The sequence below is a fragment of the Pipistrellus kuhlii genome, unplaced genomic scaffold, assembly GCF_014108245.1.
Source record: "Pipistrellus kuhlii isolate mPipKuh1 unplaced genomic scaffold, mPipKuh1.p scaffold_m20_p_20, whole genome shotgun sequence".
Classification (NCBI taxonomy): domain Eukaryota; kingdom Metazoa; phylum Chordata; class Mammalia; order Chiroptera; family Vespertilionidae; genus Pipistrellus; species Pipistrellus kuhlii.
In genome coordinates, this window is record NW_023425516.1 from 12,982,806 (window position 1) to 13,005,558 (window position 22,753).

The following is a 22,753-nucleotide window of genomic DNA, read 5'->3' on the forward strand; positions in this document are numbered from 1 at the left end:
TGCATTGCTTCTGTGGAAGGACCTGCAGTGCGTGATCTAGGAGCTGTGATGTAGCAATAACTCTTTTTTAAAAAAAAAATATTTTATTGATTTTCCACAGAGAGGAAGGAAGAGGGATAGAGAGCTAGAAACATCGATGAGAGAGAAACATTGACCAGCTGCTTCCTGCACACCCCCTGCCAGGGATGTGCCCACAACCAACATACATGCCCCCGACCGGAATCGAACCTGGGACCTTTCTGTCTGCAGACTGACGCTCTATCCACTGAGCCAAACCGGTTTTGGCAGCAATAACTCTTAAAAAAATATTTCTTACTGATTTCAGAGAGAGAAAGAGGGATAGAAGCATCAATGATGAGAGAGAAATATTGATCTGTTGTCTCCTGCATGCCCTCCTGCGAATCGAGCCCACAACCCAGGCATATGTCCTGACCAGAAATCAAACCATGACCTACCAGTTCATGGGTGGCCACTCAACCACTGATCCACACTGGCCAAAATAACTCTTATTAAGTGACAAGACAATCTTGTTTAGTAGTTAGAGGGTCAGTCCGTGCACCAAAGGGTCGTGGGTTTGATTCCTGGTCAAGGACACATACCTGGATTGCAGGTTTGTCCCCAGCCCTGGTTCAGCATGTGCAGATATGTCTCTCACATAAATGTTTCTCTCTCTCTCCTCTCTTTTTCTCCTTCCCTCCTCTTTCCTCCCTCTCCCTCCTTTCCACTCACTCTGAAAATCAATGGGAAAAAATAGCTTGGGAGAGGGTTAACAACACAAGATAAAAAAGTGACAAGATACATAGTATTTATGTAAGAAACAACCAGAGCTTTTAGGATTGAAATCATCCCCAGCTCACTGTCTCCATCAAGATGACTTCTTATGATGACATGCTGTTCCAACAGGACTTTATTTGGGAGGATAAAGTTGCAAATAACTGTATTGTTTCTTTTAAGAACTTTCTGGAGAGAATCTATTTATCTGAACAATAGGCTATTCAACTAGTCATATCAGAGGGAATAAGTCTCATCTCAGAGCAACAGAGGTCAACTGAACACGTTCAGGGTCTGTTTACTCTTCAAGAACTTCCAATCCCTCAGCTAGAAGTGTCCTTCAGCCGAAACCGGTTAGGCTCAGTGGATAGAGCGTCAGCCTGCAGGCTGAAAGGTCCCAGGTTCAATTCCGGTCAAGGGCATGTACCTTGGTTGTGGGCACATCCCCCAGTAGGGGGTGTGCAAGAGGCAGCTGATCAATGATTCTCTCTCATTGATGTTTCTAATTCTCTATCTCTCTCCTTTCCACTCTGTAAAAAAATCAATAAAACATTTTTTTTTTTTAAAGAAGTGTCCTTCGTTCCTGAGTGTTCTATCAGGAGCTCTGCCCTGCAATAATCAGGTTCCCATATTGAAAGACCCACCCCAAAAGTAATAATCAGGTTCCCATATTGAAAGACCCACCCCAAAAGCCTTATCAATACAGGGTGAGGCAAAAGTAGGTTTACAGTTGTTCATGTGGAAAATAATATGTATATGTGTATAAGGCCAATATGCAAAGTGTCCCCTTGGGAATTCAACCTGGAGACTGGGTGTTTGTGTCCCAATAATTCCATAAGGGACGTATGCACAGGTGACCTAGGGTGCCTCAGCCAGAAATCTGACACGTATGACCCTAGGTATTTAATTAATAATCCACCGAGCATAAATTACACAGGAGACAAATGTTCAATGCACGAATCACTCACGGTTTATTTACCAGAATCCTGGTGGATTCCAGAATCCTCGGCAGGCCACCCTGGGGATCCACACTGATAAGACACACACACACACACACACACACACACACACACACGGTTCACAGAGGACTTTGCAGCTGCAGCTCGGCTTGAGTTGAGGCCTCTCACACCGGCTCACGGTCCTCGTCTCAGGGTTCAGGGCTCGTTGACGGGTGCAGGCAGGCAAAGTGGAGAGCGACCCTCTGTGGAGGAGCAGAAGGAATGTCTCTGATCTTCTGTGGAGCTTTCTCTTTTTATGTGTCTTCAATGGTCAGATATGTCTTCCGTGTGTCGTATCAGCAGGTCCCAGGAGCCTTGCTATCCGGTCAGATCACTTTATCTATTTCCTACATACAGGTCACTCAAGGGTGCTTATCAGTTTGTTTACATTCCATTCCATACTTTTAAATATCATACTTCAATTCCACACTTTAATACTTATTAAATCTTATATGTATCCTTATTACTATTACTATAACAGTTTGACTGCTCACTATGACATGCGCTGACCACCAAGGGGTGGCACAGAACAAAGGAAGGCCCCAGCTGGCAGCCAGCAGTGAGGGGGTGCAGCAGAGGGGGCGGGAAGGAAGGCCCAGCCAGAAGACCCCGATCGGCCCTGATCACTAGCCAGGCCTAGGGACCCTACCCATTTATGAAGTTTGTGCACTGGATGTCCAGGAAATAAATAATAATACAAGAGCTGAAACTCTAAAGTCTCTTAGTCTTTGGGTTCTCCTCCGTGTTGCATTTCTCTTCAGTTGAAGAAACTGGGCCCTTTGTTCTGTAGCCTCACCTGGGCTAAATTTGTTTATCGTAAGACTACAGGCCCAGTGCACAAATTTCTGTATGGATGGGGTCTGACCAGCCGCACTGATTGGGGTGGGGGGACTCATCAGGGGTGGGGCTGGCTGGGAGGAGGGGCTACAGGTTGTTGGCGGGCTGGCCCCACCCTCTGGTTGAACTCCAGCCCAGGGGACAATTTGCATATTACCCTTTTTTTTTTTTTTTAATAATACTAAAGGCCCAGCACACAAATGTCTTTATTTATTTATTTATTTATTTATTTATTTAATTCAGTGCACGAATTTATGCACTTGTGGGATCCCTTGGCCTGGCCTGTGGGATCAGGCCAAAACTGGCTCTCCAACATCCCCCGAGAGGTCCTGCATTGGGAGGAGGAGCAGGCCAGGTTGAGGGACCCCACTGGTGCACCATCAAGGTTACAGAGGGACGTGGGAGGTTGGACAGCCAGGGAGGGACCAAGGGAGGGCTCCAGAGCGTGTCTGGTCCATCTTGCTCAGTCCAAATTGACCAGACCCCAGCAGCAAGCTAACCTACTGGTTGGAGCCTTTGCCTCCTGGTGGTGGTCAGTGCATGTCATAGCAAGTGGTTGAGCCACCTTAGCATATCATTAGCATATTACACTTTGATTGGTTGAATGGCTGACCAGTCAACTGGACTCTTAGCATATTAGACTTTTGTTATATAGGATGATGATGATGATAACCACTGGTGGGTATGCAAACTGCTCTCTCTGAATGACAGCATTTATAATGTTCGGTCCTTTCGTAAGTTTCTATCATGTATTCCTTTTTAAAAAATATATATATTTTATTGATTTTTCACAGAGAGGAAGAGAGAGGGATAGAGAGTAGAAACATCGATGAGAAAGAACCATCGATCAGCTGCCTCTTGCACACCCCCCACTGGGGATGTGCCCGCAACCAAGGTACATGCCCTTGCCCGGAATGGAACCCGGACCTTTCAGTCCACAGGCCGACGCTCTATCCACTGAGCCAAACCGGTCCCGGCCATGTATTCCTTTTTTGTGTGTGTGTAATTGTTGTGCCATTAATCCTCCTCCAAGGATATTTTTTCCACTGATTTTTTAGAGAGAGTGGGGATGGAGAGACAGAGAAACACATACATACCCTTGACCACAATTGAACATGGGACCATTCAGTCCGCAGGCCAATGCTCTATCCACTGAACCAAACCAGCTAGGACCCTAGATACAGAGTTTAAAAAAAAATTATTCTTGGGAGAATGAGAGCAAACAAAGTGTGAAGAGGTGAACAGCTCTAGTAGCATGAGACCTGAAACCTCTTAGGCAAGAGGGTCGCTGGGAGAGATGCCAGTGGCTACAGCGACCCTGGAGGCGCCGAGGACGCCCTCATGTGGCCGCAACTCCATTTCGCACAGGCCCGCACGTGCGACTTCATTTCCCACAATTCCCGCTCCGCTTCCGGTGTGGCCGGGGCGCTGTGGACGGCTTCCGGGTTTGGGCCTGGCGCTGCGCTGGTGGCGGCGGCGGCGGCGGCGGCGGCCGGGAGGGACACGGGAGGTGGGAGCAGGGGGTCCGGTATGGACGTTTCGGGGCAGGAGACGGACTGGCGGAGCGCCGCCTTCCGGCAGAAGCTGGTCAGTCAAATGTGAGTAGGGGCCGGGGTGGCGGGCGGGGTCACCGGACCTTCCCCCCGCAGCCCCCCCACGCGCGGCGGGCAAGGCCCGGGCTGGACCCCAGGAGTCTTAGGGGCCCCGGGACCCTCGGGGGCTCGAGGGCGCTGGAAGGCCAAAAGCATCGGGGACCCGCGTGTGTCCGAGGGCGCGGTCCTCCTCCGGCGATCCTCCTCCTCCGGCGATCCTCCTCCTCCGGCGGTCCCTCTCGTTCGTTCTCGGCCGACACGGACTGCTGGTTAGCTTTCCTGGGGCCGAACTATGAAAACCACCGAGCCTTGGCTTATGAGTCATCGTCCTGGGCTTTCTTATTCGTCATTTGTGTGCTTCGGGTGCTGACTTTCCCCTGCTTTGAATCACACTGAATAAGAAAAAGGAAGGGGACAGCCCACAGTGGCTTTAGCAGGTCTGGGTGCTTTGTGATTCTTCTTCCAGGAAAGCGTACCAGGATGGGAGAAAGATTGGGAGGAGGTAGGTGGCAGGTGGTGAGGTTGGGAGGCTAGCTACTTGCGCTGTGGGCGGTGGGCTGCGTGCGCCGCGCCCCCTTCCTGTCCCTCCCCTTCCCCCATCTCATTCCCCTTCTGCCCCCCAGAATGGACCTTCTGGAAGGGTGACAGGAGGAAGCTGTCAGGAAGCTGGTGTGGATTGGGAGGAGGGAGTGAAGGGCTGGGGTTAGTGCCTTCTCCTTAGTGTCGGTTATGGAACCCTTCAGTGCACGGCTGCCAGGGCACCCTAGGCTTCACCCCAGGAACTCCAGCTCCTCACTGCCCACAGCTTGCTCCGTTTAGCAGTCTTTTCCTGAGCTTGCTGGCATGTTGTGCTAGCCACAGATTTGCCTGAGACAGCCCCTGCCTTCAGGGAACATACTGTACTGCTACCATAAAGGAACAGTTACAGTGCAGTCATTCTCCTAAGAGTTGACAGTCTGCTTGAACAGGCCAGGGGCAGCTGAATAAACCGAGTTCTCGAAAGACAAGTAGGAGTGTGATGGGGCCATCGTTTCAAGCTAAGGAGCTGAAAGTGTGAGCACGCAGTGCATGGCGGATATTGCTGTGGGCTGAGAGTTCTGGGATTTGGGGAATTAGGAGGTTCAGGAGATGATAATGGAATGAGGGTGAGCAGGTGCTGACATGTTAATGCAGCGCGGAGGAATTGAGCCTGTATTGGCACGTGGCCTGCTTTGAAGTAGGGAAAAGCCAGAGTTGGGAAGATCCCCCTAGTCCCAGGAGGTGGATGGATGGAGAACAGAGGAGAGAGGCTAGTGAGGCCATTATGAGAGTTTTGAGCTCTTGTGGTTCGGGGACCTGCTATTTCTCATCCTTGCATTTTCCATTGTTTGATCACAGCCTGTCACATTGGTCCAGAAAATGGTTGTGGAATGACCTCGTCAGGCTAGGGTTGATAAAGGCTTGCATTATACACTGGTAGGAACTGAAAGAGGAAGATGATGCCAGAGAAAGGGGAGCGTGAGCATTGACAGCCATCCTTGATGACTAAGTTGGATGGAGGGGGTGGGTGCAGCCCTGTGGAAGGAAGGAAGTGGGGCGGAATGCAGGGAAACCTCTTAGTCCATTGGAAGGAGTGGGCATTGCAGAGTATTGCAGAATCAGAGGACATTGTTTTTTTTTGATGCACTGGAGTTATCGATAGGTGAATTCTTTTTTTTTTTTTTTAAATATATATTTTATTGATTTTTTACAGAGAGGAAGGGAGAGAGAGAGAGAGAGAGAGAGAGAGAGAGAGCTAGGAACGTCGATGAGAGAGAGTCATCGATCAGCTGCCTCTTTTATACCCACTACTGGGGATGTGCCCGAAACCAAGGTACATGCCCTTGACCGGAATCGAACCTGGGACCTTTCAGTCTCCAGGCCAACGCTCTATCCACTGAGCCAAGCCGGTTTTGGCATATAGGTGAATTCTTGAGGGATGAAATCACTTCAGGGCTCTAGCCAGAAGCCCACCTCCCAACCCTGGGGGAAAGGTTCCTTTTTTGGGGGGTCTAGAATTTAAGAACAGGAAGAATGAGTTGCAACGAAAGAAAATGGGGAAGGTGGGGAAAGGTCAGACAGCTGGGAGGGCAATTGAAGTTTCTGGGTGTCAGGGACTGACTGGATTCCTCCTAATTCGGCTTCTTTTTGCTTCCAGGGAAAGTAGGTTCCTTTTTCTTTTCTTTTTGTTACCAGATTGCTGCTTGTGTGTTTGCTTTCTATTGCTCCGGTAACAATTTACCACAAATAGCCTATATAGTAAAAGCCTAATATGCAAATGGTCCCCTCTGGTGGGCGTTGGACCAGCATTCCACCGGGAGACAGCTGGGAGTTCAGCCACTTGCTATGAAGTGTGCTGACCAGCAGGGTGACACGTTGAGACCTCTTGCCAGTTAGCTGGGGGCAGGGTGACAGGGCTGGAGGTGCGGTGAGAATGCAGGTGTCTGTGGAATTTGCTCTCACTCCCCCTGTTACCCCCCCCCCCCGCCCCCCATGCCCTGGGGAACTAGGAGGCTGAAAGTGTCGGGTTCCTATGAGACCTCTTTTCTGGTGGCTGAGCTGCAGCTGCAGGGACCACAGGAGCCTGCTGGGTTCCCCTTGGTTTCCCGCAGGAATTGGTCTGCAAGGCCTCTGCCCGCTTGGCATCGCTGGGCGGCCCAGAGGCCCACGCTGCACCCCAGCCTGGGTGTCCAGCCACGCTCAGTGCATCTTCATGTGGGGATTTGGGTGCCGTGACTCAGCAGAGGAGGTACCCGGGGCCCAGGTGCTGCCCAGAGCCCAGAGGTCAGCTGGGACCTGCCCTTTCACACCAGATGCCTGTGCTTCCATCACCAGCCAGGCCTAGGGACCACACCTGTGCAGGAATGTCTTGCACCAGGCCTCTAGCACATAAAACAATATAAATTTATCTTACAGTTTCTTTAGATCAGAGTTCTAGGTAGGCTCAGCTGAGTCTTCTGCTTAGGGTCTTATAGGGCTGAAATCCAGATGTTGGCACATGTGCATTTCTTCCTGGAGGCTCTGGGGTAGAATTTGCTCTTAAGCTCACTTTGGGTTGTTGATGAAGTTCAGTTCCACGCAGTTGTCATACTGAAGTGTCCTCATTCCTTGCTGTTTGTTAGCCAGGGGTCAGTCTTTGTTCCTAGTGGCTGCCTGCATTCCTCATGCCTTTATGTAGCCCCCTCCAGCCAGGGCGGGTTCTTTAGCCAAAGAAAATTCTCTACCAAGGACTCACATAGATGGGGCCCTCTGGGATAAATCAGGATGATATCCCTATTTTGAAGTCTGTAACCTTAATTACATCTGGAAAAGCCCCTTCTGCCATATAATGTAGCGTATTCACAGGTTCCTGGGACTAGACATGGACGTCTTTGGGGAATCCTTCTGTTTACCACTGCTGGCATGAGCAGCTTCAAAGGTTGTCTTCCTAACCTGATGTGGGATCCTCAGTTCTCAGATGTGTTCTCTCCAGGGTTCACTTTGAAAGTTGCGATTCTTGGTGCCTTAATTTATTGTGTTCACAGGGTTAAAAATAAGAATTTGGGTTAGGATACTTGACATATTGTCAATTGTAATTTTCTTTGGTGTTTATGCTGTTGTTTAAAAGTTGGCCATCCGCCGAAACCACTTTGGCTCAGTGGATGGAGCGTTGGTCTGAAGACTGAAGGGCCCCAGGTTCCATTCCGGTCCAAGGGCATGTGCATCGGTTGTGGGTACGTCCCCCGTGGGGGGTGTGCAGGAGGCAGCTGATCGATGATTCTCTTTCATCGATGTTTCTAACTCTCTATCCCTCTCTCTCTTCCTCTCTGTAAAAAATCAATAATAATAATAATAAAAGTTGGCCATCTTGGGAAATGTTTTGAGCCCAAGTAATTTGTAGTTGAGCAAGGGAATAAAGAAAATAATGAAGAACCGAGAAGTTCTGATGGAAGGGAAAGCATCTGGTAACTAGTTCACTGTCTCTGCCTAGCTCTTGAGCATTTAACAAGCGAACAGTGCTGCCGAGTGCAGGCTAAATAGTCTCCCAGCTCCCACTGAGAAAAGCCCCAGTGCCCCTGATGGCAGCCAGGAAGTGCTTGTTGAGACACTGATTTCAGAGTCCTGACCCTTGGCTTTCTCCTGCCTCTCGACTAGGAGTGAGTGACCTGAGGGATGAAAGTCCTCAGTCATCCAGCTGCTCAGGAGGCCCGGGCTTTCTCAACAGCAACAACAACAGCACCTGCCACGTAATGGCCGTGCTGCGCCAAGCCCCGCTGCAGGAACTGACATGTCAGCTCCGTGATTCTTCATGCTTGCCCTTCCAGTGGGACGTACTTATTACTCTCATTTTTAAGATGAGGAAACAGGCTTAGAAGAGAGGCCCCTGCTGCGTATGGAAGTTATACTCTGCGTGTTATAGATGAATGCTTGCGGAACTGTAGCCGGACAGGAGAGGCCAAATGCTTTTTAATCTTTGAAAGAGATGTCCCGCCTTTTTGGGGTAGAGCGGCAATGGCAGCTGGAAGTTAACCTGAGCCCAGGGCATTGGAAGAGATGGCTAGAGAAACCTGCTGCAGGTGGGCATCCTGTTGGCAATTTTAGCAGCTCCCCCTTGGGTTGGTCGTTGGACTTCCAATAGTGACTGGCCCTGCTGTAACTGGTTGGCACAGCACTGTTGGAGCACAGCAAGCCCCTACGGATGTTTGGCCTCTGCAGAGGCTGCGGCCAGTCCCAAACCCCACCAGCTCCCTTTTGTAGGTGACCCAACCCTCCTACCACAGCTGCAGCCCTTACATCTGTTTCTGACCAGACTCTTTCAACCGTTTCTGCCATTCCCGATGAGGTGGCTGTGGCTAGTCCAGGACCCATGTTCTGTGGCGGGAAGGACTTTATTATCTGTCACAAAGGACAAGGGGGTACCTGCTCTCTTTAAAACATTCCTCTGGGCAGTAATAGTGGTCACATACCCAGAGGGTCCATTTTAAAAGGAATTCCAATGACTTTAAAAATTCAAATTGGAGCCGAAACCGGTTTGGCTCAGTGGACAGAGCATTGGCCTGCAGACTCAAGGGTCCCAGGTTCGATTCCGGTCAAGGGCATGTACCTTGGTTGCGGGCACGTTCCCAGTATCGGGTGTGCAAGAGGCAGCTGATCAATGTTTCTCTCTCATCGATGTTTCTAACTCTCTATCCCTCTCCCTTCCTCTCTGTAAAAAATCAATAAGATACATTTTAAAAAATTCAAATTGGAAAATTCAAAATCCTAAAACCAAGTAGTAGGGTTAAAGACTCCATGCCCAGGTACCCACCACTCAGCTTCAAATGATCAACTCTTGCTTCATGGATTCTGCCATCTGCCCCCAATTATTTTGATACTTGGGGTGTTTTGGCCACCCAGTGCCTGTGGATTCAACTCTAAGCCTGGCTTCCTTCTGCTGGCTCTGCCCTGCCCGTCCCTCCCTCCATACTGTGTTGCCCATGGAGCCTCACAGGAGCCCAGCTCTTTGTCATCCTGGTTTGTTTCCCTGCTTGAGACCCCCTTCCTGTGACTGAGCACTTCAGTCCCATCCTGCTCGCCTTCCCAGGACACTGGGCTGCAGTTGCCCTCTGCTTTTTAGTCTGAACCTCTCAGGCCCTGAGCGTTTGTGAATCAGTTGATCCCTGTCTCACCAGGAGTGCTGACTCTGGGGTGATAGCGGGCTAACCTGAAGGGCATTCACCTTGGAGTTGAAGAAAGTGGTAACAGCACACAAGTGATGACACAGCCATCCTCACATGCTGCTGCTGTGGGGGCACAGAAATTAGGACGTTTTTCTGGAAGGTTGTTTGGCAATCTGTTGATTCCAGTAATATGTTCCTTTCCTTAGGTGTTTCCTCTCAGGCTATAAGCAGGAGAGTGTTCAAAAAGTCGGGTGGTGATGAGGCCTGTCTCCACATCATGTCAGGAGTGGGAGCTGGGTTAGAGTTGTTATTGTAGCTGCAGATGGCAGGCTCGGTGCTGCTGTTAAAATTGACGTGGGAGATACTCCATAACACGTTGCTATCGAGAAGAGCAGGTTAGCAAGCGGCACATCTTGGTACAGGCTGAGTTTTTTAAAAATAGATGTCCTTAGCTGATTGAGTGATCTTAATTTTCTTTGTAATTTTTAGTGTGTTTTTCTGTTAATAATAAACATACATCCTTTGTAATCAGAAATCCTTTGAAGATGAGGTAGACCTGTCTGTCAGTGAGGAGGAGGTGGCTGTGGCCACAGACTATTACCAAAAGGCAGAAAGTCACCGTGTGCTCTGCCTGCAGGGTAGTGTCCTCTCTCACCTGGGCCCTGAGTGCTAGTACAGCCTTCTTAAGATGATTCCATCCTTTCCACCTCTGCTAAAAAAAAGCATTCCCCGTTCTGTCTGAAAATGTCCTTCCGGCTGACACTCCTCTGTGCGGGTGTGAGAGCCCCAGCCAGAATGCTCCCTGCTCCATGCATTGCCCTCTGCTCACCATCATGACTGGCTCTTCCTCCCGTTCTCTCTCTTCCCTGTGGAGGTTTGGCGAGCTCCTTACCCTCTGCATGGAAGATGGCTCAGCCGCTGCAGTTCTTCCTCCCTCTTGAGTGTGTAGAGCCTTCATGGCTGCATCGTGGCATGAAATGAAAAGATGAACTCTTTTCTGCTACTTTTCCACTCATTATTATTTTAATATTTTTATTGATTTCAGAGAGGAAGGGAAAGGGAGAGAAAGTTAGAAACATCAATGATGAGAGAGAATCATTGATGGGCTGCCTCCTGCATGCCCCCCACTGGGGATTGAGCCTGTAACCTGGGCATGTGCCCTTGGCCGGAATCGAGCCTGGGACGCTATCCACTGAGCCAAACCGGCTAGGACTGCACTCATCATTATTGTTATTATTTTGGTTTGTGAATAACATTATAAATTCCTTGAGTGTAGAAACTGTTTTATACCTCCGCATCTCATTTAACTAATGCCTTGGCTCAGACAAGCAGTGCATATAGTAATTGAAGACAGGGTTGTGGAAAGCAGTGCTGTCTTCTATTCTTGCAGCCTGCCAGGGTTTTCTCCATTAGTGCTACCTAAATACTGAATCCCGTCTCCTGAGCCTTTCCTTTTTTTTTTTCTTTTTTTTTAATTGAGACATTTATTTAAAGACAAAGGGGAGACCAGATGGTTCTGTTTAGTAGATAAGCAGATGAGTACACAGAGAACAAAGGCGGATGCACTAGAACCCAGGGGAATCATCTTGAAACCCACATGAGGGAGACATTCTCTCCACTTTAATAATGATCTTCTTCCTGACTGATGTGGGGGGCCTGGTAATAAAAGTTTGCGATTTAACGAGTTAAGTGTCTCAAGGTGGATTAGGGTATTGAGTCTGGAAAATACATTTGACCTCTCTAAGTCCCGGTTTTTTTACTTTGAGCTTTTTATTTTGAACATAACTGTTGCAAGGATAGTAGAGAGCACCTGGTCATACCCTTCCCTCAGATTCACCGATTCTCTCGCAGATGTCTCCCTGGTGCTCATGCTTGATGAATGGCAGCCGCGCCCTGTCTCACTCCTTTCTCCTTCTGGAACCTTTGGCCCCACAGGCTCTCTGCAGGGGAAGCTGCTAGAGGGATGGGAGCAGGTGGGAATGGGTGAGGTGTGATCTGGCTGCTGGGCAGCCTTTGAGCTGAGCCACTTATGTCCAGTCTGGGAGAGGGACAGCAAGGCAGATGAGTGGCATTGGCCAAGGGTCCTGGACCAGAAAGGCTCCGAGCCTCCGGAGCTCCAGCCCTTCCCAGCCCCTGTACCTCCTCCTCCTTCCTGTACAGGTTCCAGTGGTGTGGGAAGGCCGTGCGTGTTGGTTAAAAAATGGCTTATTCCTTGTCCCCATTGTTTTGCTCTGCTTCCTTTTTCCAACTTCTTTTCAGTCCTCACCAGAAGGGACGTTAGAAGAAGTGATCTGGCTGCTGTGGATGGGATGGGGCCCTGTTATAAAGGTAGAAAGAATGCCGGACTTACCCTGAGAGTCCCTGGTGAGTCACCGGGTCCTTCAGTCACCATCGCTCTGATCTGAGTCATGCCCGGGAGGACTCAGCCTGTGCAGGTGCTGCCTGTGGAAGTGCTGCCGAGGCCCTGCCAGGTGCTGTGTCACAGGAATTCAGGCTGGAGGCCATTCAAGTCCAAACCCAAAGATGGGGCATGGGCAAGATCCTGGGGCCAGGGCTAAAAAGCTCTTGCTTATCTCACAGGTAATTCTTACATATTTTTTAAAAAATATATTTTATTGATTTTTTACAGAGAGGAAGGGAGAGAGATAGAGAGCCAGAAACATTGATGAGAGAGAAACATCGACCAGCTGCCTCCTGCACATCCTCCACCAGGGATGTGCCTGCAACCAACGTGCATGCCCTTGACCGGAATCGTACATGCCCTTGACCGGAAAATTAGAGGCTCAGTGTATGAATTCGTGCACCAGTGGGGTCCCTTAGCCTGGCCTGCGGGATCAGGCCAAATCCGGCTCTCCAACAATCCCCCGAGGGGTCCTGGATTGTGAGAGGGCACAGGCCAGGCTGAGGGGTCCCCCTGTGCACGATCGGGTCCAGAGAGGGACCACGGGAGGACTTCAGGGTGTGTCTGAAGCTATAAATTTGGTGGTGTGTGTGTGTGTGTGTGTGTGTGTGTGTGTAACCTCTTTATTGTTGAAAATATTACATATATCTCCTTTTTCTCCTATTTACCTCTCCCCACCCGCTCCTGCCCCCAGCACCATGGTCGGCAAACTGCGGCTCAAGGGCCACATGCAGCTCTTTGGCCCCTTGAGTGTGGCTCTTCCACAAAATACCACAGCCTGGGCGAGTCTATTTTGAAGAAGTGGCGTTAGAAGAAGTTTAAGTTTAAAAAATTAGGCTCTCAAAAGAAATTTCAATCGTTGTGCTATCAATATTTGGCTCTGTTGACGAATGAGTTTGCTGACCACTGCCCCAGCACATGCCCTTACCCCCTTGTGTGTGTTTTGTTTGTACATACATGCAGGAAGAAGGGAGGAGAAAGATACATCCTTAGCTAAGCATGTTTTTCCATTGATTTTATTATTATTATTATTTTTAAAAATATATTTTATTGATTTTGTACAGAGAGGAAGGGAGAGAGAAAGAGAGTTAGAAACATCGATGAGAGAGAGTCATCGATCAGCTGCCTCTTGCACACCCCCTACTGGGGATATGCCCGCAACCAAGGTACATGCCCTTGACCGGAATCGAATCCGGGACCCTTCAGTCCCCAAGCTGACGCTCTATCCATTGAGCCAAACCAGTTTCGGCTGATTTTATTATTATTTTTTTAATCCTCACCTGAGGATATTTTCCCATTGATTTTTAGACAGAGTGGGAGAGAGAGGGAAAGACAGAGAGAAATATCCTTGTGGATATGAGAAACACATGGATTAGTTGCCTCCCTCACATGCCCTGGACAGGGCCCTGCCCAGGAGAAGCCTCCAACCGAGGTATGTGCCCTTGACCAGAATCGGACTCAGGACCTTTCAGTCCACAGGCTGATGCTCTTTCCATTGAGCCAAATCTGCTAGGGCCTGAGGATTTTTTTCTTAAAAAAAAAAAAATGATTTAAAAGAGAGAGAAAGGGGGAGTGAGAAAGATGTGAGAGAGAAACATCAATTGACTGCCTCTCATACTTGCCCTGCCCGGGGATAGAACCCATAACCTCGGTATGTGCTCTGACTGGGAGTCAAACCCACAATCGTTTGGTATACAGGACAGTGCTCCCACCCACTGAATCATCCAGCCAGGGTGACTGGGGAGCACTCTTGGAGATACGCCTCCTCTTCACAGTCATCCTGCATGTTTGACGTGAGCATTTCACTTACTGTTTGTTAAAAGCTCCATACGTGCTTTTCCAAACATTCACAGCAGTAGAGATAATAGAAAAATGCCTCCCGTTTACTTCCAGAGTTAACAACACATGATCATTGTTTGACCTCTCCCTCCCCAACCCTTCCTGACTGTTTGAAATCACACCCCAGACACTGTGTGATCTCAAATGCCAGTACTTGTGTGCAGTTCTTTAAAAGACAGGGCTTTTGCCGAAACTGGTTTGGCTCAGTGGTAGAGCGTCGGTCTGCGGACTGAAAGGTCCCGGGTTCGATTCCGGGCAAGGGCATGTGCCTTGATTGCGGGCACATCCCCAGTGGGGGGTGTGCGAGAGGCAGCTGATCGATGATTCTCTCTCATCGATGTTTCTAACTCTCTATCCCTCTCTCTTCCTCTCTGTAAAAAATCAATAAAATATAAATAAAATAAAATAAAATAAAATAAAATAAAAGGGCTTTCTCTCTACTCCCAAATACCACAAAATCACGTGAGACAAGCATTTTAATAAATTGTTGGGTTGGCAGAGAATGTCAGCCATTCTACGTGGTTGCCGGATAGTGAGTGGGACACGCTTGGGACTGGGAGGGGGGGAGCCAGAGTGGTTCCAGGCCTGGAGCCCAGAGGCCAGTGCTGGACAGGGATCAAGAGGCCTTCTGGTTCTTTTGAGGCCAAACCTTAGAGAAGTTTGGGTAGTCTTCTGAACTGGCTCAGTCAGATACCTAACAACATGCCCTTTTAAGGCCAGTGGTGTCTTCCACGGTTTTTTGTGTTGTTTTTGTTTTTAGAGAGAGAGGAAGGGGGAGGGCTAGAGAGACAGAAATATTGACCAGCTACCTCCTGCATGCCTCCTACTGGGGATCAAGCTCGCAACCTAGGTGGAATCGAACCGGTGACCTCTTAGTTCATGGATCAATGCTCCGGCCAGGCAGACTGTATTGTCTTCTTTAGGGTAGTTCTTTCATTGATACAGTTCATTGGGAATTGAAAAATCTTGAGAGCAGAGATCGGAGCACTTAAACAGAACGAAAGTTATTGTGAAGAGAAAATCTTTTAAGTTTATTGTGTTTATATGATTAAAAAGCTTATTTTTACAAGACTAAAATACCCTTTTCTACATGTAGGTAGGTGGTTAACTTCTGAAATATTATTTTTATCTTGTTAAAAAACACTTTTGCCCTGGCCTGATGGCTCAGTTGGTTGGAGCGTCATCTGTATACCAAAATGGTTGAGGGTTCAATTCCCAGTCTGGGCACATACCTAGGTTGAGGGTTTGATCCCTAGTCCGGGTGCATACAGAAGGCAACTGATTGATATTTCCCTCTATCACATTGATATTTCTCTTTCCCACTCCCCTCCCTCCCTCTTCCTCTTTCTCTACAGTCAATTTAAAAAGCCCTGTAGCTGAAACCGGTTTGGCTCAGTGGTGGAGCGTCGGTCTGCGGACTGAAAGGTCCCGGGTTCGATTCCGGTCAGGGGCATGTACCTTGGTTGCGGGCACATCTCCGGTGGGGGGTGTGTGCAAGAGGCAGCTGGTCGATGTTTCTCTCTCATCAACGTTTCTAGCTCTCTATCTCTCTCCCTTCCTCTCTGTAAAATATCAATAAAATATATTTTTTTAAAAGGAAAAAAAAAAAAAGCGCTGGCTAGTGTGGAGTGTTGTCCCATGTACTAAAAGCTAAAAGGTGGCGGTTTCGACCTCTGGTTGGGAGGCAGGTGTGCTGGAGGCAACCAATCGATGTTTCTCTCTCTCGTTGATGTTTCTCTTTGTCTCTTCCCCTGTCTAATAAATAATAAATAAAAGCAGTTTTTCAGAAACCCATGTTCTTGAATGGGAATAAAAACAAAACAAAACACTTTTATAGTCCTTTAAAAGGTCAGAGAACCAGAATGCAGAAGTGTCTGCAAAGAAAAGGAAGATGTTCCAGTCTGGGCTATAGTTTGGCCAACATGTTTCCAGCTTCCTGGAGGTCTGGAAGGGCACCCTCCCTGCGAGGCCAGATGTTCGCTTTGGTTACTGCTGGCGACCGGGTCTCATTTTGTCCTCCCTCCCAGAGGAAACCACCTGCTGCACTAAGTCACTGCCTGTTGCAAAATGTTCCTTTTCTTTCTTTAAAAAAATATATATATTTTATTGATTTTTTACAGAGAGGAAGAGAGGGGGATAGAGAGTTAGAAACATCGATGAGAGAGAACCATCGATCAGCTGCCTCTTGCACACCCTCTACTGGGGATGTGCCTGCAACCAAGGTACATGCCTTTGACCGGAATCGAACCTGGGACCTTTCAGTCAGCAGGCCAATGCTCTATCCACTGAGTCAAACCGGTTTCGGCTCTATCTCTCTATTCCTCTCCCTTTCTCTCTCTAAAAAAAAAAAAAAAAAAAAAAAAATTTAAATCATGGTGGTTCCCTACTCAGGAAGTCCCTCCCCTGTGACTCTTCTTTCTTCTGGTGTATTCCTGTGACTCTAAGTATTGTGCATGTGCTGCTTCCTCTCTCTTGAGTCATCCTGTTTATGAGTTTTATGAATTATCTATTGACTTTCTGTATAGCTTCCATTACATGGCCTTCTCTCTTGGCCTGCCAGTGCTTTACCTTCTGGCTAAATGGGTAATGAATGCATATATTGTTTGCCTACACAAATGATATTCATAGCTGAGCATATTGGCATACTGTGATGTTTGTTTTTTTTCTCCCAGAAAAAGATTGCCTTCTTAAAATGTGCCTGGTTTTCTGTGTACCTGTGGTTAACGCTTCTCGTATCTTCTAGTTGTGTCTCGGTCAGTTACCCCTGTGCTCAGTGCTGGCAGGCCGTTAGCTCCTGCTTTCCCCCTGGACTTCCCTTCCGGAGCCCTCACCCTCCCTGGCCAGAGGAGCAGTGAGGATGGCTGTCAGTATGCTTGTGTCTCAAGTTGCATGGCTGCATGACTCTGGTGTTGGGTCTCCTTTTTTTATTTATTTTTTTATTTATTATTTTATGTACGAAGAGATAGCATTCTGTCATAAGGTAGATGTCTTGAATGACCCATTCACGGAAGTTCACTTAGTCCAACTTTCTGAAACCTACGTCCTTTGCGTACTGGTGGAAGCACTGGCGGCACATGTTGGGGCCGTACTTCCGGGTCAGACCTTGGCGGTTTGAGCAGACGAAGCAAGAACGAGAACCCTGGCCGAGTTTCCTCGGATGGCTCCAGGAGAGTCGCTGGTGACCCATCTTGCTCGCTCTGTAGCAACAAGGCAGAAAGGAAAGGGTGGGTCTCCTTTTGTGTATCCGGTGCCTTGTTCTTTTTGGTTCCCTTCTTTGTTCTGGAGAAAGTGCTCACGGAATTCAGGTTCTGTAGGCTGTGGCAGTTTGCATGCATCTGGGCTTCTAGGTCGGACGTACTTCCTCAGGGATTGAAAAGCATGTCCCATTCCACTGCTTTCCTGTTTCCAGTGCTGCTGCTGTGATGGCCAGTGCCTCCTGGTGACTTGCCTTGGAAGGTTCCTTTGAGTCATTTCATGGGAATCTAATTCCCCCCATTCCCTATGCTCGCTCTTTCCAGTGTTTGAATGAATGTTTGAATGTGGGCCCTTTGGACCATTTTCTTTTTTAAATATGTCTTTATTGATTTCAGAGAGAGGGAAGAAAGAGAAACATCAATGATGAGAGAGATCATCGAATGGTTGTCTTCTGCATGTGCCCTGACTGGGAATCGACCTCCTGGTTCAACCAGGTCAACCACTGACCCATACCATCCAGAACCACTTTCTTTTTTTAAAAAAAAAAAAGTATTTTATTGATTTTTTCTACATAGAGGAAGAGTGAGGGAAAAAGAGTTAGAAACATCGATGAGAGAGAATCATCGATCAGCTGCCTCTTGCACATCCCCTACTGGGGATGTGCCTGCAACCAAAGTACATGCCCTTGATCGCAATCAAACCCGGGACCTTTCAGTCTGCAGGCCGACGCTCCATCCACTGAGCCAAACTGGTTTCGGCAGGACCTCGGGATGTTGAGCAGAGTGGGCGAGGAAGCAGACTCCTCAACTGAGGGGCTGCCTGCCTTGAGGTAGGCATGGGCATAGACTGAGTTGCTCCCCACTCACACTGCCATGAGTGTGGTTGGAGAGCTGGCAGAGGTGGCAGGAGGGGAGACGAGAATGGGACCTGGAGACAGGCTTGTGTGGGGGGACCATCACAGGTTCAGGGAGAGATGGGGTGAGGATTTGAACTTTAGGGAATGGAGGTCAGAGTTGGGAACTGAAGAGGGGGTTCCCAGGTTTTTGGTCTGGGTGATTCTGAGATTACAGCGTGTTTTCTTGGTGTGTCACTGCCTCCTGCTCCGGCAGGATCTGGACAGTAAGGGGCTCCCCCAGTCCCTGGTGGAGGAGCTCATGGGGCCTGTGTGATGGATCTGGTCCTCCCTCAGCAGGCTCTGGTTTAAACCAGATACCAGTGGAACCCTGACTGGGCAGACAGGTATGGCTGTGGTAACCAGGAGGAAGCTAGACCGAGGGAGCTTGTGGAGCCCAGGTTGTAAGATACTAGCAGAGAGTATAACTGTCTGGTTTATTTTTTGCCTTCTGTGTTATTATCTTCTGTGTTATGGAGCATGATCTGCAAGCTGGAAACCATATTTTAAAACATGGTTTGCAGAAATGAAAACAGTGCTCAGGGCACCTGTTTATTCTTCAGCCACCGAACATGCACAGCCTGTTGGGACAGGCTCTGCGTGTAGCAGTGGAGGGGACACGTGTATGACACAGGCATGGTGCTGCCTTGCAGGGCCCTGGAGCTGGCCAAGGAGCAGCCTTTCTCCTCAACTCTGGACTGGTACAGCCGCTTTCACAGTCACGGGCAGAACTGGCCGTGTATCCCAGTTTCATTTCCTGTTGTTAAGATGTGTGTTCCAACTTGTCAAGATATGCCGGCGTCTGGCCTCTCATATTGTCAGGGCTCCTCGGTCTCTAAGTCACTGACAGCAGCGCCCATGCTGTCTGTGTCATCGGTGATGTTGCCCTACCAGGGCGGGATGGGGCTCCTCCAGCAGATGCCCGGCATCTGGTGCCTTTGGGCCTGGCGAGTAAGCTGTTACAGTAAGCTGGCGTCCGGGTCTTATTTCTGTGGCTGTGCCGGGTGTCTTCGCTGAAGTTAAGATGCACAGTGTTGCCCTGACCGGTTTGGCTCAGTGGATAGAGCATCGGTCTGCAGACTCAAGGATCCCAGGTTTGAGTCCAATCAAGGGCATGTACCCCATGGGGAATGTGCAGGAAGCAGCTGATTGATGTTTCTCTCTCATCAATGTTTCTAACTCTCTCCCCCTCTTTCTTCCTTTCAGTAGAAACATCAATAAAACATTAAAAATAAAAAAGATGCACAATGTCGGTGGGGCCTGTGAGTCTGCTGACCCTATAAAATAGGGGTGTCGAACTCAATCAGAGAAGGGGCCAAATTCTAAAATCCAGCCTAAATCGTGGGCCGAATGGTTTACTGAACAGTCATAAACTGTCATTGTGATGGAAACGCAGCGGAGTGCAGTGATGACAGCGCGGTGCGGGCCACATTGCAAGGCCTGGTGGGACGGATTTGGCCTGCGGGCCTTGTGTTTGACACATGTGCTATAAAAGATGGCCAGGAGGACAGCTTTTAGCCTGCCAGGAGCCTGGCTAAGCCCTTGGGGATAGCTGCTCTTGGGCACTGAGCCCATTTGTGTAACCAGTCTCATCTTCAGACCTGGGCACCCCTCTGCCTCTCTGTGCTTACGCCGTGGCTCCTGCCTTCACTTTCTGTCCAAAGCCTCCCACTCCGGACCCGGTCAGCTGACCAGCAAATGCCCCTTTGCTGTGTCCACTGCTCTGCTCTGTTTCACCTGGTTAGCTCCAGGCTGTGGCAGGGCTTGCCACACACTGTTGTCGGAAGGTGGCAAGGGGAACACGCATTGTCCTGGGGGTGAGGGGAGGCGCCCTTGGGAAGGCCGGTCTGCTCAGGCACTTCTCGTGTTGGAAAGGCTCCTAGAGCCTAATGCCAGGGACATCTCAGCACGTGAGTGCTGGCTCCTCCTGGCCTGCCAGCCTCACTTCCCTCTGAGTGGGCTCTTGTGTCGCCCTCCTGCATTATTTTTCTCACCTTTTCCTCGTGGTCCTGGTCTTACATTCCCTTGTGCGTGCATCTGCTCCACTTGGGGTGCTTTGCTGGAGGAACCTTTTGCTGCTTCCTCTGCAGGCTTAATGAAGCAGACGGGGCACAGACCCCCGACTCACACGTGTTAAACAAATTATCTACTGGTATGGTCGATCAGCGTCATTTTATCTTTATACATTAGCACAGACTTACCCATCCCTAAGCATTTAGCCTCTTCTGGGATTTCTTTAAGGACCACAAATCTGTTTCTGCAGCCCCAGGTGCACACTCTGTCAGCAGCCTGGGGTTTCTTTGTTTGAAGTGGTCAGGAAGCTTTCTTGCACCAGCTGGACTGGGCCTGTTTAATGCACTTGGGTGAGGCGGCAGAGCCCTGACATGCTTGTTCATTTGTTTATCAGCAGGTCAGTGCTGGGAGGGAGGCAGGGAAGGATTCAGTCTGTGAGCAGAGGGGCCAGGCCTTGGAACTCAAGCCTGACATGCCCCTTCCTTTCTACCAAATGCACATGTGTTCGTGTGTGTGTGTGTGTGTGTGTGTGTGTGTGTATGCATGTGTGTGCTCATGCTGCCATCCAAAGGGAGCGTATGCTTAGCTAATGTCGATAGCTCTGTCCCAGCAGAGCATTGGCATGATGAACATGTGTGATAGGATCTCATCTTTCATTGTATGCGTTGGCAAATGTGCTTTCAAGATACTTTCCTCGTGTGTGTGGTCTGTCTCTTCCATCCCCAGCCTCCAGCTGTTGGAAGTGGGGGCTTATCTCCTGGGTGCCACCTGGGGAAGCTGCATATCTAATGTGCGCTGTGTTTTGTGCTGATAGTGAGTTATCCCTAGGGCCTGGCCCCTCTGCTCCCTCGTTCCAGCGGTGCCTCATTTGCTTTGTGGGGACCATCTTCCCTGTTCTTTCCATCTTGTGCCCCTGCCGTCTTCCTCCCTTTCTCAGCTGCCTCTCATTGCTCTGCTGAGCGCACCTCCCTGGTTGCCTTTCCTGGCCTCAATGAGGCCGGTGCACTGGGGGACAGGCCCCAGCCACCCAGGGGCAGTTGTGTGCAGGGCTTCTGGCCAGGGACCTTGCAGGAGTAGATTCACAGGATGTCAGCATCTCTTCTCTTTTTGTCTTTCAGCGAAGATGCCATGAGAAAAGCTGGTGTGGCCCACAGTAAATCCAGCAAGGATATGGAGAGCCATGTATTCCTGAAGGCCAAGACCCGGGTAAGGCCCACGGCTGAGAGGCTCAGGAAGGGGAGGGTGTGATGCAGACCCTGGCAGCTCCTCTGCCTGGGGAGTGGGGAAGGGGTGGCTACTCACCGATTGCTCATGGGCACTAACAGTTTGCCTGCAGCTCTCTGTGGGTCTCCCGTGTGTCCAGGGTGTAGGTACAGGGAGGTTACTGGGTGGACTCCCAGTATGCAGTCCCAGAGTCTGACCCTAGACCTCACTCCCAGCATCCTCCAGTTGTGGTTAGCACCTATGAATCCTGTAGGGCATTCACGCAGGCCCCAGCTCCTCAGTGTCAGTCCTCGCCTGAGCCCCACACGGTCCTGACGTGGGCCGGGAAGAGTTCTGTTCCCTCTTGTTAAGTGATGGAGGTGGTGCTAGTGGAGATGGAGGAACCGGGCACAGGAATATTACCAGTGGAGTAGTTGGGGAGGACTTCCAGTGTGTGAGCTCTCATCCTGGCTTCCTGTGACCACCTCCTTGGGAGCAGAGCTGTTCCAGTACAAACGAAGCAGAACAGGCACAAAGGAGCCAAGCGCTCGCCTAATGCCAGCCAGTTTGTGCAAGGTGGGGCTGACGCCCAGGCCTTTTGTTCTGCATCACACCCGCCCCGTCCTCCATACAGATCCTGAGCCAGTCCCTCCTCTGACGCATTGGGTGTGCTCTGAGCACCGTGTGCCTGAGCTCTAAGACGTGCTGTGTCACAAATTAAAAGCAGATGCTATGGCCCTTGACTGGATACTGGTTTGATAAACCAACTGTCAAGACACCTGGAGGTCAATTGGGGAAATTTGAAGCACAGTCTGAATGTTTAGATGAGGTGAACACTTTGTGAAATGGAAAGGTAAAGATGACTGGCTAGAAAAGGCAGGTTCCAGAACAAACACCATCTGTATAGTTTGGTCTTAAAGGTCAGCACCCGGCAGGGCAGGGAGGGTTCTGTGCCCTGGGTATATGTGATAAGCATTTTCTTTCGTTTTTATAACAACTTTATTGAGATCTTTATATACTATACAATTTACCATTTAAAGTGTACAATTCAGTGGTCTTTAGGATATTCACAGAGTTGTTGTACCATCACCAGAATCTAAGTTTTATAACATTTTCTAAAAGAAACTCCATTTCCAGTCTGTTACTCTCCATTCGCCGTGGACCTTTACACCTGGGCAACCACTTATCTGCTCACCATTGCATGGATTTGCCTTTTTTGAACTTTTCATGTAAATGCAATTATATATGTTTTTGTGACTGACTTCTTTCATTAGCATAGTATTTTCAAGGTTTATCCAGCAACCATGTTGTAGCATGTACTTCATTTCTTTTAATTGCCAAATAGTATTTCACTG

At 49.2% G+C, this 22,753-nt stretch overlaps 2 protein-coding genes across 7 annotated transcripts in view; one reads left to right on the top strand and one right to left on the bottom strand.

Moving 5' to 3' along the window:
* The first annotated feature begins 4,039 nt into the window (after window positions 1-4,039).
* The window catches only part of MED15 (mediator complex subunit 15), a 74,882-nt gene continuing 56,168 nt past the window's right edge, over window positions 4,040-22,753 (top strand). For 5 of the 6 annotated variants that reach the window (XM_036449530.2, XM_036449528.2, XM_036449532.2 and 2 more), the window contains exons 1-2: window positions 4,040-4,204; window positions 21,314-21,401. In XM_036449530.2, coding sequence (XP_036305423.1) covers window positions 4,137-4,204; window positions 21,314-21,401 — 156 coding nt within the window. In that variant the 5' untranslated portion in view covers window positions 4,040-4,136. The remainder of the gene's footprint in view (window positions 4,205-21,313; window positions 21,402-22,753) is intronic. The other variant, XM_036449534.2, reaches the window with a different exon arrangement.
* LOC118725597 (40S ribosomal protein S29-like) lies at window positions 17,013-17,330 on the bottom strand. Its single transcript, XM_036449569.2, has one exon. It carries the CDS (start codon window positions 17,280-17,282, stop codon window positions 17,112-17,114), a length of 171 nt encoding a protein of 56 aa, XP_036305462.1. The 5' UTR covers window positions 17,283-17,330; the 3' UTR covers window positions 17,013-17,111.